The following is a 14,835-nucleotide window of genomic DNA, read 5'->3' as shown; positions in this document are numbered from 1 at the left end:
CCCGCCGAGCGAGGTGCCTGGGACTCGCCCCCACCCCCGGCCGACTGACTCCACCTCGTCCCCACGTGGCCGGGCAGGCCCACGGGACACATCTTCCCACTAATATGTCGCCCAGCCTGTTGGGAAGGAAGGGAAGCTGCCTGGACCCAGCCCTGTTGCTCATGAGCTTGGGGCGCCCCGAATTCCCAGAGGCCTACGGGGCCCTCGCGGGCAATGGGGATGGCCAGGCGGGCTCTGCTCGGCACCGGGAGGGCAGCGAGCGCCTGACTGCACATCCTGAGTCTCAGCCTCAGGGTGGGAAGAACCACCCGCAAGGCCGCCGACCCGACCCGACGGCTCAGGGCCCCCGAGAAAGACGGGTTCCTGAGTCTCAGGTCCCCGAGATGCTCTGATGTGGAAAGACACCCACCCATCCCCGCGGAGGCCGGGCGCACACCCTCTGCCCCAGCTCCCACAGCTCGGCCCACAGGCAGCATCGCCGCCCGCATTCCTGGCGCCATCTTCCCAGGGGCCCCTCCTCCACCCGCCTGGGTCTCAGACCCGCTGACTCCCCACACTCAGAGCCCCGAGACCCTCCCCGCTCCTCCCAGCAGCAGGACTGCAGACGCCCACCCCAGGGAAGAGGCCCAGGAACCTCGCGGGCCCGTAGCAAGCACAAGGCATGTGCCCTCCTGTCTAGTTAGACGCCGCAGCCTCTGTCGGTCCAAATACTGAGTTTTCATCCAGAGCCAGAGATCAAGGAAATGGAGAGACCCGACCCAGGCAGAAAAATGACCCCCACAGGGCGCGTGAGCCGGTCCCAGATTTCCTGCAAAGGCGCCAGGTCACCCCGCGTGTCAGAAACACTCGTCGGAGAGGCTCCCGGTTACCAACAGGGTCACAGGGTACGGAGGCCCTTGGTCCCGCTCCCCCGGGCGCCTCCTCCCGGCCAGGCCGGCAGCCGCTCACCAGTTTCCCTCCGACTGGCACCTTCTGTGGGAGGCGCGAGTGCCAGTCAGGGCGCACCCGCTGCCCGGCTCAGGGGCCTCGACCGTCCCTGGCTCACCTGGCTCACCTGTCACACTGGTGGGCAGGATCCCCAGTCTATGCCGGGACCCCCACCACCACCCACCTCCCCATTAGGCTGAGACCTCCTTCCAGAGAGAACTTCACCTCCAAACGCCGTCGGACCCGCCTGGACCCAGGTCAGAGTGACCCGCTGCCCTCCCGCTGACCTCGCCGCAGCCGCTGGTCGCCCTGGGCCTGGCCCGCCTTCCCGGGCGGTTGGGCCGTGTGGATTGTTGACCGGAAGCCACACCAGCAAACCTCCAGCAGGCCCTCCACACAGGCCCGGGTCCGGGATTCTGCCCGGGACCAGCCCGGGACCAGAGAAGCCGGGGCCTGCAGCGGCTCCGGGTCAGCACTCTCAGGTCAGCATCACAGCAGCATCCCCTCCCGCAAGAGGCTGGGCCTTTCATGCTGTTTTCACACCACCCTGCTCTCCGGCCCAGACCCCAGGCAGGCCAACTGAGCACCCACCCTTTCAGAGAAGGCGGGGTCCCCGCAGGCCAACCCCGTGCCATCCCTTCCGTCCCCCCTGCAGGGCTGGCCTGGCCGTGCCTCCAGGCGCAGGAAATTGAAATGGCTCCTGGTCAGGCGGGGAGCTGCCAGCTTCCAAGAGGCGGACAGATGACCCGGCCGCCCGAGTCCAGGGCACCTCCTCTGAGATTCCTCCCTTCCCCCCGGCCACCCGCAGTGCCCAGCAGAGAGCCCGAGTCCGCTACCCGCCTGTCTCCCTGTCCCCCGACGGGGCCACGTTAGAGCGCAAGTGCAGAACCAGCAGATGCTGTTGCAAATCTGAGCCTGAGAGGCGGTTCCCCACGGGAACTTGGGGGGGCCGGGGGCGGGGCGGCAGGGAGGGGGCGGGGCTGGGAGGAGGAAGGGGGCGGGGCTGGGAGGAAGGAGGGGCGGGGCTGGGAGGAGGGATGGGAGGGGCGGGGCTGGGAGGAGGGAGGGACGGGGCGGGGAGGAGGGAGGGGGAAATCTGCATCCCCAAATGCCTTGTAGCTGAGAATTTAAAATTCCAGAATAAAACTAGATACCTGAGATTTTGAAAATTAAACACAAAAAGCTCTTCTGTTGGACAAGAAAGACCTCGCCAGTCTATGCCGATATCTGCCCCCACCCCCTCTCCGCCCCCACCCCCTCCCCCTGTCCGCCCCCACCTTTCACAGAGAACTTCACCTCCAAACGCCCATTTGGCTCGGCCTGGACCCAGGTCAGGGCGCACCCGCTGCCCTCGCTGCGGCCAGCCTCCCGCCCCCCCCCCCCCCCCCCCGCCCCTGAGCGCAGAGCAGCGGAGGGCAAAACAGGAGGCGAATGCCCTGCAGCACCACCAGACACACAGTGACCCTGCAGAGTCCTGGCCTCCCCAAAGCCCTGGACCGCCCCCCTCACCTGAGCCCCCTCACCTGCGCGCCCCTCACCTGCGCCTCCTCACCTGCGCGCCCCTCACCTGCGCGGCCTCACCTGCCTGCCTTCACCTGCGCCCCCCCACCGGCTCCCCCCTTCACCTGCGCGCCCCCCTCACCTGCGCGCCCCCCTCACCTGCACCCCCCTCACCTGCACCCCTCACCTGCGCGCCCCTCACCTGCCTGCCTTCACCTACGCCCTCCCACCGGCGCCCCCCTCACCTGCGCGGTCCTGGCCCTGCGGCCCTGCAGGCTGCCGCTGAGGCTGAGCTGCGCGTTGGTGGCCCCTTCGGACAGGCAGTGCGACCGCCGGCAGGGCAGCGTGTTGTAGGTGCTGCAGGCGCTGTAGGGGTAGGGCGCCTCCTCCGCGGGGGGTGCCTGGCGGTGCGCGCGGTGGGGCGTATCCGACGCCAGGTCCCGGCAGTAGCCCGCGCACCGCCCGCCGGGCCCCCCGTGGGCCGTCACCCCCCGGCTGTTCGGGGTGCACAGGTCGCCCAGGGAGTTGGCGCGCGGGCCGGCGCTGAGCGGCCCGGGCCCCGCCCGGGCGTCCGCGCCCCGCGCCTCCTCGCAGTCCCGCTCCTCCGCGGAGCCCGGCATCTCCTCGTGGCTGCTCAGCTGCTCCTGGCTCAGGTCGGACAGCGAGAACTCCAGGCTGTCCTCGCGCCAGATGTCCGCCGACTTGGAGCGCTTCTTCTTGAAGCCGGCCGCCTCGGCGAAGGTGGGCGCGGGGCAGGCGCAGGGGCGCGGGCGGCGGCCCCCCTCCGCCGGGCAGGGCGCCACCTCCGCCGGGCAGGGCGGGCTCTCCTCCGAGCCGGGCATGCTCTGCACCGAGGCGGCCGCGAGCACGATGCTGCCGTCCACGCTGGGCGCCACGGAGGAGTCGGTGTAGGACACCGGTCTCAGGCCCATCTCCACGCGGTCCGCCCACATGGGGTCCCCGAAGCCCTCCAGGGCGCCCTCGGCGGCGAAGGGCTCCAGGCCGTTCTCGGCCAGCGCCTGCGGGAGGCTGGGGGTGCTGCTGGACCGCGCGCTCGCCTCCACGCGCCGCGGCGGCGCCTTCCCCGAGGCCGCGTGGCGGGAGCGCCGCGCCTTGTGCGACAGGCGCAGGGAGCGGGACGTGTGCTTGCGCCCCAGGCCCGCGCGCTTCTCCCCGTAGAACGCGTGCTCCACGCTCTGGCTCTCGGCGTTGCCCATGGCTTCACGGCCTGCAGCGAAGAGAGGGGGGACAGTGAGTCACCGGGGTGCAGGGGCAAGTGAACAGAGAGCCGGGCGCGGGGAGGGCACGGCCTGCCAGGGAAGGGTGCCCCCGAGTGCGCACCTGGCAGGACCCTGGATCCTGCTGGGGGGGGGGGGGTAGGTGAGACCACGGGGTACTGAGACCACCGGCGGGTGGGCAGCAGCACAAGGGCGACCACGAGAGGGTCGGTGTGCAGGGACAGCTGCCCACCCGCGGCCGCGCGGCTCTCACAGGCGGTCGGCCTGGCTCCCTCCCGGGGTCACACATTCAGGTGCCTAAGCGCTGCTCCTGCTCAGGCTGGAGTCGGCCCGGGAGGGCGGCTCTGCGGGAAATGGCCACTTCAGACCCAGAGGGGCATCTGACCGCCTCCCCCACCTCCCGGGAGGTGACGTGCTCCATTCAGGTCCCACCTGCACTTCCACATCAATCCAAAGAGGAAACACGGACGGCAGTCCCCTGGCCTCCCCCTAATCCATCGGTCGCCGGGGAAGGGGCTGTGCCTGTAACTCCGCAGCATCTGCAGCCCCGGGCTCAGCGGGAGGGGGTGTGGGCGGGAGGGACCAGAGCCGGGTGGGCTTCTGGGAGCAAATCCAACCTTAACGTCCACCTGGTACCAAGCGCCTCCCGCACACGGAAGGTGAGCCGGCCTCTGGGGCTGCCCCTTCATTCCCGTCCCTCCCGACCATCCCAGCGTCTATCGCCGACCTGGGGCCGTGGCCACCGTGGGAAAGAGAAACGTCTGCAAGGCTCAGCCGTGGCGCCTCCCCGCCTGGTCTCCCTGCTCCACCAGGAGGCAGCTCTGGGCCCTGAGACTGGACACACGTGGGGACGGCCGGAGGGGAGGGGAGGGGAGGGGAGGGCAGGGGAGGGAAGGGGAGGGGAGAGGAGAGGAGAGACTCGGGGCTGGGCCTGGCCGCGCTGGTCCCCTCCACCCCCTGCGTGGCCATCTGTGCTGACAGACACTGAGCCCCCAGCAGACAGACATCCAGCCGGGCGCAGGCAGGGGCACGGTCCCCGTCACAGACAGGCCCCTGCCGGGCAGGCTCCCGGCAGAGTAGCCGCACCAGAGGGCGGGACGCACTCACAGTGGCCGCAGGGACCCTGAGACCCTGGCACAGAACCGCCCCACGCTGACCTGGAATCGCTCCGTGACCCCGGCTCCGCGGCCAAGGCAGAGGAAGGCCTTGGCGAGTGCCCCGGGGCCGGGGAGCTGGGAGGGGACGGCTGGCAGCTGCGCTCCTCCCCCAGGACCTTCCCAGGGCCCACGTCCCGGGCGCACCCCCGGCGCTCAGCGATAAGCTGCCAGCACCGAGGCCCTCGCCCTCCCGGCCGCAGGCACCTGTCGGCCCGTCCCCGGCACCCTGGCTGGAGCCTCCAAGACACAAGAAAAAGATGACGCCGCGGCTCCGCAGAGGGAGGGCGGGAAGGGGAGCTGTCGAGGGTGAGGCTGGAGGTGGCTGGTTGCTGAGCAGATCTCGGCTGCGGGGCTGGTTAGTCGCACAGACCAGCATTTCGGTGACACTGAAGGCCAGGACCGACTTCCTGGGATCCCTGACTTTCTAAAGAATTCGTTAAACACCTGGATGCGTCTACAATCCACATGTTTTCCAATAAATAAGAACAAAAAGCCCCGAGCAGCTGGGAGCCAGCAGTGCCGCTGGGAGCCCTGCACGGATTTCAGTGCGAAAGGGGGAAGAATTATGGCCAAAGCGGCCGAGCAGGAGGCCGCAGAGCCACCCCTCCAAGCCCGGGCCCTCCTCCGCCGTAATCAGGACCTTGCGAACAGCGGACAGGCCCCTCCGCAACAGCACATTTCTGCTCAGGCTCTCTGTCAACGAAACCTCACCACGTGAACAGCCTCAGAGAGCGTCCTGGGGAGGCGGGCAGCCCTGCAGCCTGCGGGCCCTGACGCCGCTCTAACAGCACTTTCCGGAGCCAGAGGCCCGGCCAAGGTAGGAAGGACCGCTTCAGCCTCCGACCTGGAGCTCAGAGGGCGACAGCCAGCTCCCACATCCTGCACCAGAATCCTCAGGGATGGCCTCGGAGAGGCAGCGGGAAGCCGGACGCCAGGAAAGTTCCATCCCTGAGAGGTCGGGGAGCCTGCAGGTCAGTGGGACTGGGATCCCCTAAGTGCAATCTGCTCACCCACCCCACACACATCTCCCCCTCGGGGGCCAGCCCTGCCCCAGGCGACCCAGGCGGTGTGGACTGGAAATTCCCCCCTTTTCAGGAGCAAACGCAGAACTCCCAGCTGCATCCAGCTCCCTAGCGTCTCCCTGCTCGCTCCTACTTAACCCTTTTTCTTTTTATTTCAAAAACAGAAATCTTACCCCAACCAGCAGGGCTCAGTGGTTGAGTGTCGACCTGTGAACCAGGAGGTCACGGTGTAATTAACCGTCAGGGCACAGGCTCAATCCCCAGTGGGGCGTGCAGGAGGCAGCCGATCCATGATTCTCTCTCATCATTGATGTTTCCATCTCTTTCCCTCTCGCTTCCTCTCTGAGATCAATAAAAATATATTTAAAAAACAAAACAAAAGGTCTCCGTGACACCTTCCGAAGAACCAAGGAAAGTCCGTGTGGTGCAGCCACACGCTGCCCGTCCCAAGTCGGGGGATTGGGGTTGGGCCAGGCAGGAGGACATTCAGGTTTTGGTTTGAACCTTGGTGCGCCTCCAGCGGGGCTCGGGCTTCATTCGCCCTTTAGAAGGATAACCAGCACCTACTCTAATCGTGTAGACTTACTGCAGCCTGGTCTCTCTGTTACAGTAAAGTTACTGCGACCCAGAAAAAAAAAATCTAACCAGCTCTCAAGGGGAAAGGCAACCAATAGATGCCAACCCCACGGTGGCCCAGAAGCTGGAATTATCCAACAAAGCCTTTTAGAGCAGCTGTTTTAGTATAGCCGTGTTCCCGAGTAACGGTAAGCACCCTGGACATAAATGAAAAGCCCAGCGGCTTGCCGTTCCTCTGCAAGACCATTATGAGCATCGATTATGCGACACGGGCAGAGCCAGGACGCACAAGAGAAAGGCAAGGCCTCTCGATCACGAGGGGACGTGCAAGCTGCGCCCTTAGCTGCGCCCCGTTCTCAGGATGCGCGAGCACGCGGTCTGGTTCATAGAAAGCCACCGCGGCCAAGGCCCCGGGGCAGCGAGAACAAGGAGAAACCACCGCGACCTCAGACTGTTCTGAGGGAAGAGGGCGGAAAGCAGCTCAAGGGAAACTGGAAGTAATCATCCTGCCGGGCTGCGGAGGCGCGGACGGCAGCGTGATGGTTTCCTGTCTCCCTCGCTCAGCGGGCCCCGCAGGCACGCAGCGCTGCCCCACCGGGAACTCGGGGCCTCGCGCCACCAAAGCCCAGCCCGCGGGCCAGATGCGCAGAGACAGCTGTGCTGTCAGGCGGAACCTCTGTAGAGGGAGACCCTGCTCCTGCTCAGGAAGCAAACACTTACCCATCAGGGCAGACAAGGCCCTGGCTTTGAGCAGGTTAAAGTTTTCTGTAAGAACATCCATGGTATTTCACTTAAGCGCGCGCATCCACACACATATGCACACACATACTAGTACACATGTGTGCGTACCCACACACGCATGCATGCACACACATGATCCTCGTGCATAAACATGTTTCAAGTATTCTGGGTAAAGTGATTGAGACTGATTTCCACAATTACACTTTTTTTGTATTTTCTGAAGTTTCTCCACTAACCCTATCATTCACTTTAAGGAAAAATACACAAATGCAACATGTTCACATGGGTTTGGGGTCACTGGGGAGAGCGAGGAGGCCCCCGACCCGACCTCCACCAGACGGTCTGGGAAGGTCCCGGGATAAAGGAAACGCCAACTCGCTGGCTTCCACCCCTCTCCACGTTCCAGGGGCACTTGCTTGGCCTCCTCACGTGGTGCCTGGCGTGGCCACGTGGGCACTGACGCACATGTCTTCCTCTGCACACACCCCTTCCCATTTCATTATAACCCCCCCCACCCCACCCCCCGCAGGAACCATGCCCGACCGCATTGTACCGATCGTCTAAACCAGGGGTCCTCAAACTTTTTAAACAGGGGGCCAGTTCAATGTCCCTCAGACCGTTGGAGGGCTGGACTATAGTTTAAAAAAAAACTATGAACAAATTCCTATGTACACAGCAGCGGCAAAAACACCCGGTGGGCCGGATAAATGTTTTCGGCGGGCCGCATGTGGCCCGAAGGCCGTAGTTTGAGGACCCCTGGTCTAAATAAACTAGGTTTAGCACAGCTATGCTCGGGGGGGGACGCTCATCGCTCAGGTGGACTTACAACAAGGGCAACTCAACAATACAAAATGTTCGAGCCCGGCCGGCGTGGCTCAGTGGTTGAGCGTCAACCCAGGAACCAGGAGGTCACGGTTAATTCCCGGTCAGGGCACAGGCCCGGGTTGTGGGTTGGATCCCCAATGGGGGACGTGCAGGAGGCAGCCGATCAATCTCACTGATATTTCTATCTCTCCCTCTCCCTTCCTCTCACTCTAAAAATCAATAAAAACATATTTAGAAACTATGACTATTACATAAAACATTCATGCCCATCGGTGGGCCCGCGAGGACCCCCTTCACGTCCTCGCCGTCAGAAGTGGACTGGGAGCAAGCTTCCCGGTGGCTGCGCAGGGCACCCTGAAAGCCAAGCACGAGGCCGGAGCGATGTCTGTAAATTATAATTATTAATAATAAAACGCTTCACGCCCCTGAGGTATTTAAAAACATATTAAAATAAACCTAATGAGTCCTCCTCTGACTTGCGAACAGACCTCGCAGACGGCAGGAGAGAGAATGCAATGTATTCATTTCGGAGCTAAATCTGCAGCGAACATCACAAGACAACAGATTGCAGGCGTAAAATTAGCTTCCGTGGGAGGCCTTGGTTGGAGCCTGTTTTCCCGCTGGAGGCTGAGCCCGGAGGGGGGGGGACGCTCAGATTAAGGACCCCGACCCTGAGGGCTCTGCTCCATCCTCACACCCATGGAGAGCGAGCGAGCGCCCGCCAAGGGCGAAGGGAGGGTTCTGCAACAAGCAAACAGGAGATGGTCTCTGATTTGGAAAGATTGTGGCTCTGGCCGTAGTGTCTCTGCTGTAACAATCACCCAAACCGGCAGCGCTGATTGGAGGTGAGGTTTCGGAGCAGGGCTGCCTTCTGGAACGTAATCCCACGTAAAGACGGGGAAGCCGGGGTGACCCTAAAAGATCCCGAGGGCGAGTCACGGGAGACGACTCGTCCCGACCTGCTTCTCGGTTTTCTTCTTCCGAGTTTGGATGCTCACGCGTTTCCATGGTTAAACGGGTGCAGCCTTAACCCAAAGAAGTGATTCCAAGTCCTTTACCCACGAGCCACACCCAGCACAGCGATTCCCATCCACTCGGTCCGACCCCGCGCTCCCGGGCCTCCACCCGGTGCCCAGGCTCACCTGCCCCGGCGACAGCGGCTCCCGGCCCCGTGTGCCCCGAGAGCACAGTGGCATTTAGGTCCTGACACTGGCCGTGGCGTCAGCACGAACGGTGACCGGGCGGGGGCGTCTTCAGCACCGGCCCCTCGGGACGGCCATGGCGGTCTCATCGGCGTCTCCCAGGTCCCGCCAACACCTGGAGAGGACAGGACGGGAGAGAGAGGGTCACAGCGCAGCCAGCGGCAGTTCGTCGCCTGCCAGCGCCCGTCTCGGCTGAAACCCACCCCCTGATCCACGACGCCACAGGAACGAAGGACACGCACCATCAGATAAGCACACACACACACACACACACACGCGCGTGTCACACGGACAGTGGTAAGCAGCCCTACGGCAGAGTTACTGTGTCACTGCCACCTCTTCCTGTTGGTTAGCAGGGTGGGGAGCGTCCGGCCCCCGGGCCGCACAGGGCCTGAGAAAGCCTGCGGCCTGGCCCTGCCCAGGCCCTAGGGGGAGTTCATGGACCCTGGGACCACACAGAGCAGGCTCGTGTCTAAGTGGGTGACGTTGTGTGGCCCGCGGGTGCTGTTAGAAACATCACAGGGCCCTGGGCCGGAAAAGGTCCCCACCCCGGATTAAGGGATCAGATGACAGGGACCCGTCACGACGAACGGATGTCCGATGGACTGATCCCGCGTCCCCTCCTAACCGGCACACGGTCTCCACAGACAGACAGGTGACACGGGAGGAGGGAGTCCGGGCTATTCTGAACGGAGCTGTGTTTGCAGCTGATGCTGACGAAAACGCCGAGAGGCCATGAGCAGAGGCACGTGACGGGCAGACTCCCCCGGGGCCGTGTCCTCACACCGCCCGGCGCCGACCCAGAGGAAACCCAGGGGCAGGTGCCCCGCGAAGAACTCGGGTGAAACAGCCAGACTGTCCCTTAACCCAGAAAATGCACGGCCAGGGCAGCACCACCCACGGCAGTTTTAATGGTTCTTTTTTTAAAGCTGTATTTGTTATTGATCTCAGAGAGGAAGGCAGAGAGAGAGAGAAACATCAATGATGAGAGGGAATCACTGATCAGCCGCCTCCTGCAAGCCCCACCCTGGGGATTGAGCCCACACCCCGGGCATGTGCGCTGACCGGGAATCCAACCGTGACCTCCTGGTTCATAGGGGGACGCTCAGCCACTGAGCCACACTGGCCGGACTCATGGTCCTTTCCTTACAGCCGCCCTCGGAGGAGAGACTGCAAACACGGAGACACAGAGATGCGGGGTCCCTGGGGGGCTGCGCCCGCCGTCTGCCACCAGCCAGGCCTCACCAGGCCCGCGGCGCAGGACGGGGAGAGCGGCCTGCCCTGAGGAGGCGGCACCGAGGCAGGAAGTAAACACATGCGCCCGCGGAGAACAGGCCGGTGAGCGCGGTCCCGTCCTTCCTCGTCTCGGAAACGTGCTGTTTAACGGTGACTGGTGACTCAGCGTGCAGGGCGGAGCGTGACTTCTCAGCACACCCATGATTACCCCGAAATACACGCCTTCCCACGACCCCCCACTGTGCCCGCCCGCACGCGGCTCTCTGCAGAGTCGCCCAATTCCGAACCAGCTCGGGGCTGCCCAGGAGCCGGCGGAAGCTAACCGGCCGTCGGTACCGGCACGGACGCTGGTGGTGCCGGCGGCCAGCGACCCGCATGGCGGCTCTCGCCAGCACACGGCGCGGCCTGCCTTCCTCCTGCACAGGAGGCTGGTGCTGCACTTTGATCCTCACCTGAGGACGTGGCCATCGGTGAGAGAGAGAGACAGAGAGACAGAGACAGAGAGAGAGAGAGGCATCGATCTGTTGCCTCCCGCACCCGCCCCAACTAGGGATGGACCCCACACCAGGGATGTCACCTGCCCGGGAGTCGAACCCGGAACCCTTCGCTGTGGAGGACGATGCTCCAACCAGTGGAGCCAGGAGGCGGGGGATGCGCTTTTACACTAAGAACCAACGCGCGTCCACCTGCGCGATGAGGCCCTCCCTGCGGAGACCGGTCCCCAGGAGGCCCGCGGGCCTGTCTGTGCCGCAGGGGGGCTGGGCTGCATCCATTTGGTGTGATTTTTTCTGATTTTGGTGGGAACGCTTCTCCAGGGACCTGGCTGTGGCGCTGACCCCGGCGCCCTGTCCTGTCGGCCGGCCGGCTGCTCTGTGCTGGCGGTGACTCCTGGGGGGGGGGGGGGGGGGGGGCCTGTGTCCCGGCGACTGGAGAACCACCAGGACCCGGGGCGCCGGGAGTTCCATCCGGCGGGAGGCAGCCAGGACCCGCTCAGCGTCCAGCCCACGCCTGGGGCTCTGCGCAGTGTCGGCCACGCCGGTCAGGCCACCCTCCACCCACAGCATCACAGTCCCCCCGCCACGGGCATCACAGTCCCCCCGCCACGGGCATCACGGTCCCCCCGCCACGGGCATCACGGTCCCCACGCCACGGGCATCACGGTCCCCCCCGCCACGGGCATCACGGTCCCCACACCACGGGCATCAAAGTCCCCCCCCACGGGCATCACACTCCCCACACCACGGGCATCACAGTCCCCAGACCACGGGCATCACAGTACCCCCGCCACGGGCATCACAGTCCCCCCCCACGGGCATCACAGTCCCCACACCACGGGCATCACAGTCCCCCCCCACAGGCATCACAGTCCCCCCCGACGGGCATCACAGTCCCCAGACCACGGGCATCACAGTCCCCCCGCCACGGGCATCACAGTCCCCCCCCACGGGCATCACAGCCCCCCCGCCACGGGCATCACAGTCCCCCCCGCCACGGGCATCACAGTCACCCCCCACGGGCATCACGGTCCCCCCCCACGGGCATCACAGTCCCCACGCCACGGGGCATCAGAGGAGAGCCTGGGGCAGGGCTCTCTCAGCCGGCGCCACAGTCCCTGCTCGGCAAATGCTCACAGATGAGTGTGTGGCCAGTGGTGGCCGCTGTTTCCTGGAAATTTCGTGTTTGTACACCAAGCGGGGCGCGCGGGGGGAGGGCCACGGTCCTGGGGCCCCCTTAAAACGGAACACCAGCCCGGCCGGCCGGCGTGGCTCAGGGACTGAGCGTCCACCTGTGAACCAGGAGGTCATGGTAGATTCCCAGTCAGGGCACATGCCTGGCTGCAGGTTCAATCCCCAGTGGGGTGTGTGCGGGTGGCAGCTGGTCCATGATTCTCTCTCATCATTGATGTTTCTCTCTCTCTCCCTCTCCCTTCCTCTCTGAAATCAATAAAAATATATTTAAAAAAGGAAGAAAAAACAGGCCCAGCTCACTAGGCTGTGACTGAGCTGTGAGTGGGAGGAAGGGGTCCCCCTTGAACCTGCTGGGGCCAGGGGGCACTGGTGGGGTTGCTGGAAGACGGGGTCTGCCCACGTGGCTGGGCTCGCGCACATGGCCACGCGCTCACAGCCACGCGGTGAACTGGCAGCCAGGCCGCCGGCTTGCACCTTGTTGAGATGACCCCTGACGAGTGTCTCTGTGTCGCTGACTGAGACCCAACCCCACGTCCGCCTCTGTGTGGCCGGAGGTGGGTGGGAACCCCAAACCGACTCCCGGCTGCAGGTCCCAGGAACACAGGCGGCGGTGCTCCCAGTGCTCGCTCTCGCTCTCGCTCGCTCGCTCCCTCCAACAGCCACAGGAACTCTGTGCCCTCGGGCACAGCGGGGCCTCTTCCCAGAGCCCAGCCAGACCTTTGTTCTCACCTTCTCCCGGCTCAGGGCCTCCTGCCCTTTCAGTCCTGAGTCCAGGAAGCCCAGGACTGAGAGGGAATGACGCTGCTCTGGCCTCACATCCCCGTTCCCACGCGAGGCCCCATCTCTCACTCACCTGCTCGTTCTTGGGCAAGTGAACTTCCCATCGAAACCGCCACAAGGGAGGGCAGAGTTCGCCCCTTAACCCGACCTGCAAAGGGGGCTGTGGGACAGGTCAGAGGACCCGGACACGCGGACGCCCCGGGACGGTGGACAGGACACGGTCATCCTCACTCAGCGCCTCGAAGGCTTGGCAGTTCGTGAGTTAAAAAGGCTCCTCACCTGAGCCCGGGGGCGGGAGGGGGGGTGCAGGGGGTGGGCCGAGCCCTCCCCGAGGCAGAGCCCTGAGATTCATTTCAGGCACAACCACCACCCAAAGGGCTTCGTGTTAGTGTCATCTCCCTCCAACGATCAGGATGGGGTGGACGGACAGATGGATGGATGGACGGACAGACGGATAGCTGGACGGACGGACGGACGGATGGATGAATAGATAGATAGATAGATAGATAGATAGATAGATAGACAGACAGACAGACAGACGGTCTGGGGCACTGGGTTTTTACATGGCTCAGAAACTAAGGTGAAAATTCCTCAGTCGTCGTCTTTGCTTTTCTCTAACCCTCACTTTATCCAACAGGAGTCCGGGGAGCGACTTGGAAAGATCCGTCCTCGGAACTGGAATGAGGAGACCCTCCCGGGAAAGGCGCCCACAGGTGAGGATGAGAAGAGGGAAGAGGGAAGAGGGAGGTACGACGCTCACCCTCAGGCGCAGAATCGGCAGCTCCCCGGGAAGCCCTGTACGGAGGCCAGAGCCGGGACAGACCTTGTGGCCGCTGCAACCTCAGGCCCTGCAGACGCGAAGCCGCTGGGGAGGAGCCCTCGGGAACAGGGGCTGGGGGTGGGGGAGGGTCGAGGTGGGGGAGGGTCGGGGGGGGGGGGGCGGAGCGGGGCGGGGGGGGGGGGGGGCTCTGGCTCACGGCCCAGCACAGCTACTTGGCCTGCTGCCCAGCGGCCACGCCCCACCTGACACAGCATCTGACACAGGGCAGGTCACCAGCAGGGAGCTTGGCTGCCAGATAAAGACTGAGGCTGCAGCCAGGACTCCAGCACAGAGAGCAGGGGCCCCCTCCCCCCCAGGCGAGGGCCCCCTGTCCTCCCAGGTGAGGGCCCCCCTGTCCTCCCAGCTGAGGGCCCCCCTGTCCTCCCAGCTGAGGGCCCCTGTCCTCCCAGGTGAGGGCACCCCTGTCCTCCCAGCTGAGGGCCCCCCTCCCACCCAGCTGAGGGCCCCCCTGTCCTCCCAGCTGAGGGCCCCCCTCCCACCCAGCTGAGGGCCCCCTGTCCTCCCAGGTGAGGGCCCCCTGTCCTCCCAGCTGAGGGCCCCCCGTTCTCCCAGGTGAGGGCCCCCTGTCCTCCCAGCTGAGGGCCCCCTGTCCTCCCAGGTGAGGGCCCCTGTCCTCCCAGCTGAGGGCACCCCTGTCCTCCCAGCTGAGGGCCCCCCTCCCACCCAGCTGAGGGCCCCCCTGTCCTCCCAGCTGAGGGCCCCCCTCCCACCCAGCTGAGGGCCCCCTGTCCTCCCAGGTGAGGGCCCCCCTGTCCTCCCAGGTGAGGGCCCCCCTATCCTCTCAGGTGAGGGCCCCTGTCCTCCCAGGTGAGGGCTCCTGTCCTCCCAGGTGAGGGCCCCCCTGTCCTCCCAGATGAGGGCCTGGACCACGGGCTCAGGGCAGGACCATCCCTCAGATGGATGAGCTACGACAGAGGCTCCAAACTCCTCCTCCACGAGGCGTTAGGCGTGGAGGACAGGGTGCGGCAGCCCCGATTTCAGTGCCGATAACCCCCCCCCCCGCCCCCGCAGCCACCAGGCCCTAAGCGTCCCCACATCCTACCCCACGGCCCCGCCCGCAGCCATGGCCTTCCCAGTCGTCGCCCAAATGCAGCGGGACTGG

General features: G+C 64.8%; 1 protein-coding gene across 1 annotated transcript in view; it reads right to left on the bottom strand.

Moving 5' to 3' along the window:
* TIAM1 (TIAM Rac1 associated GEF 1) overlaps positions 1–14,835 on the bottom strand; it is a 112,309-nt gene that overhangs the window by 72,518 nt on the left and 24,956 nt on the right. Inside the window, 2 exon segments of the mRNA XM_070407291.1 lie at positions 2,673–3,655; positions 9,129–9,303. Of these exon segments, the coding sequence (XP_070263392.1) occupies positions 2,673–3,644 (972 nt within the window). The 5' untranslated portion in view covers positions 3,645–3,655; positions 9,129–9,303.

The sequence above is a fragment of the Myotis yumanensis genome, unplaced genomic scaffold (genome assembly GCF_028538775.1).
Source record: "Myotis yumanensis isolate MYYU_CA2020_CCGP unplaced genomic scaffold, mMyoYum1.0.hap1 SCAF_2, whole genome shotgun sequence".
Lineage (NCBI taxonomy): Eukaryota > Metazoa > Chordata > Mammalia > Chiroptera > Vespertilionidae > Myotis > Myotis yumanensis.
Note: the sequence above shows the minus strand (reverse complement) of the source record. Positions and strands in the feature narration are given on the sequence as shown.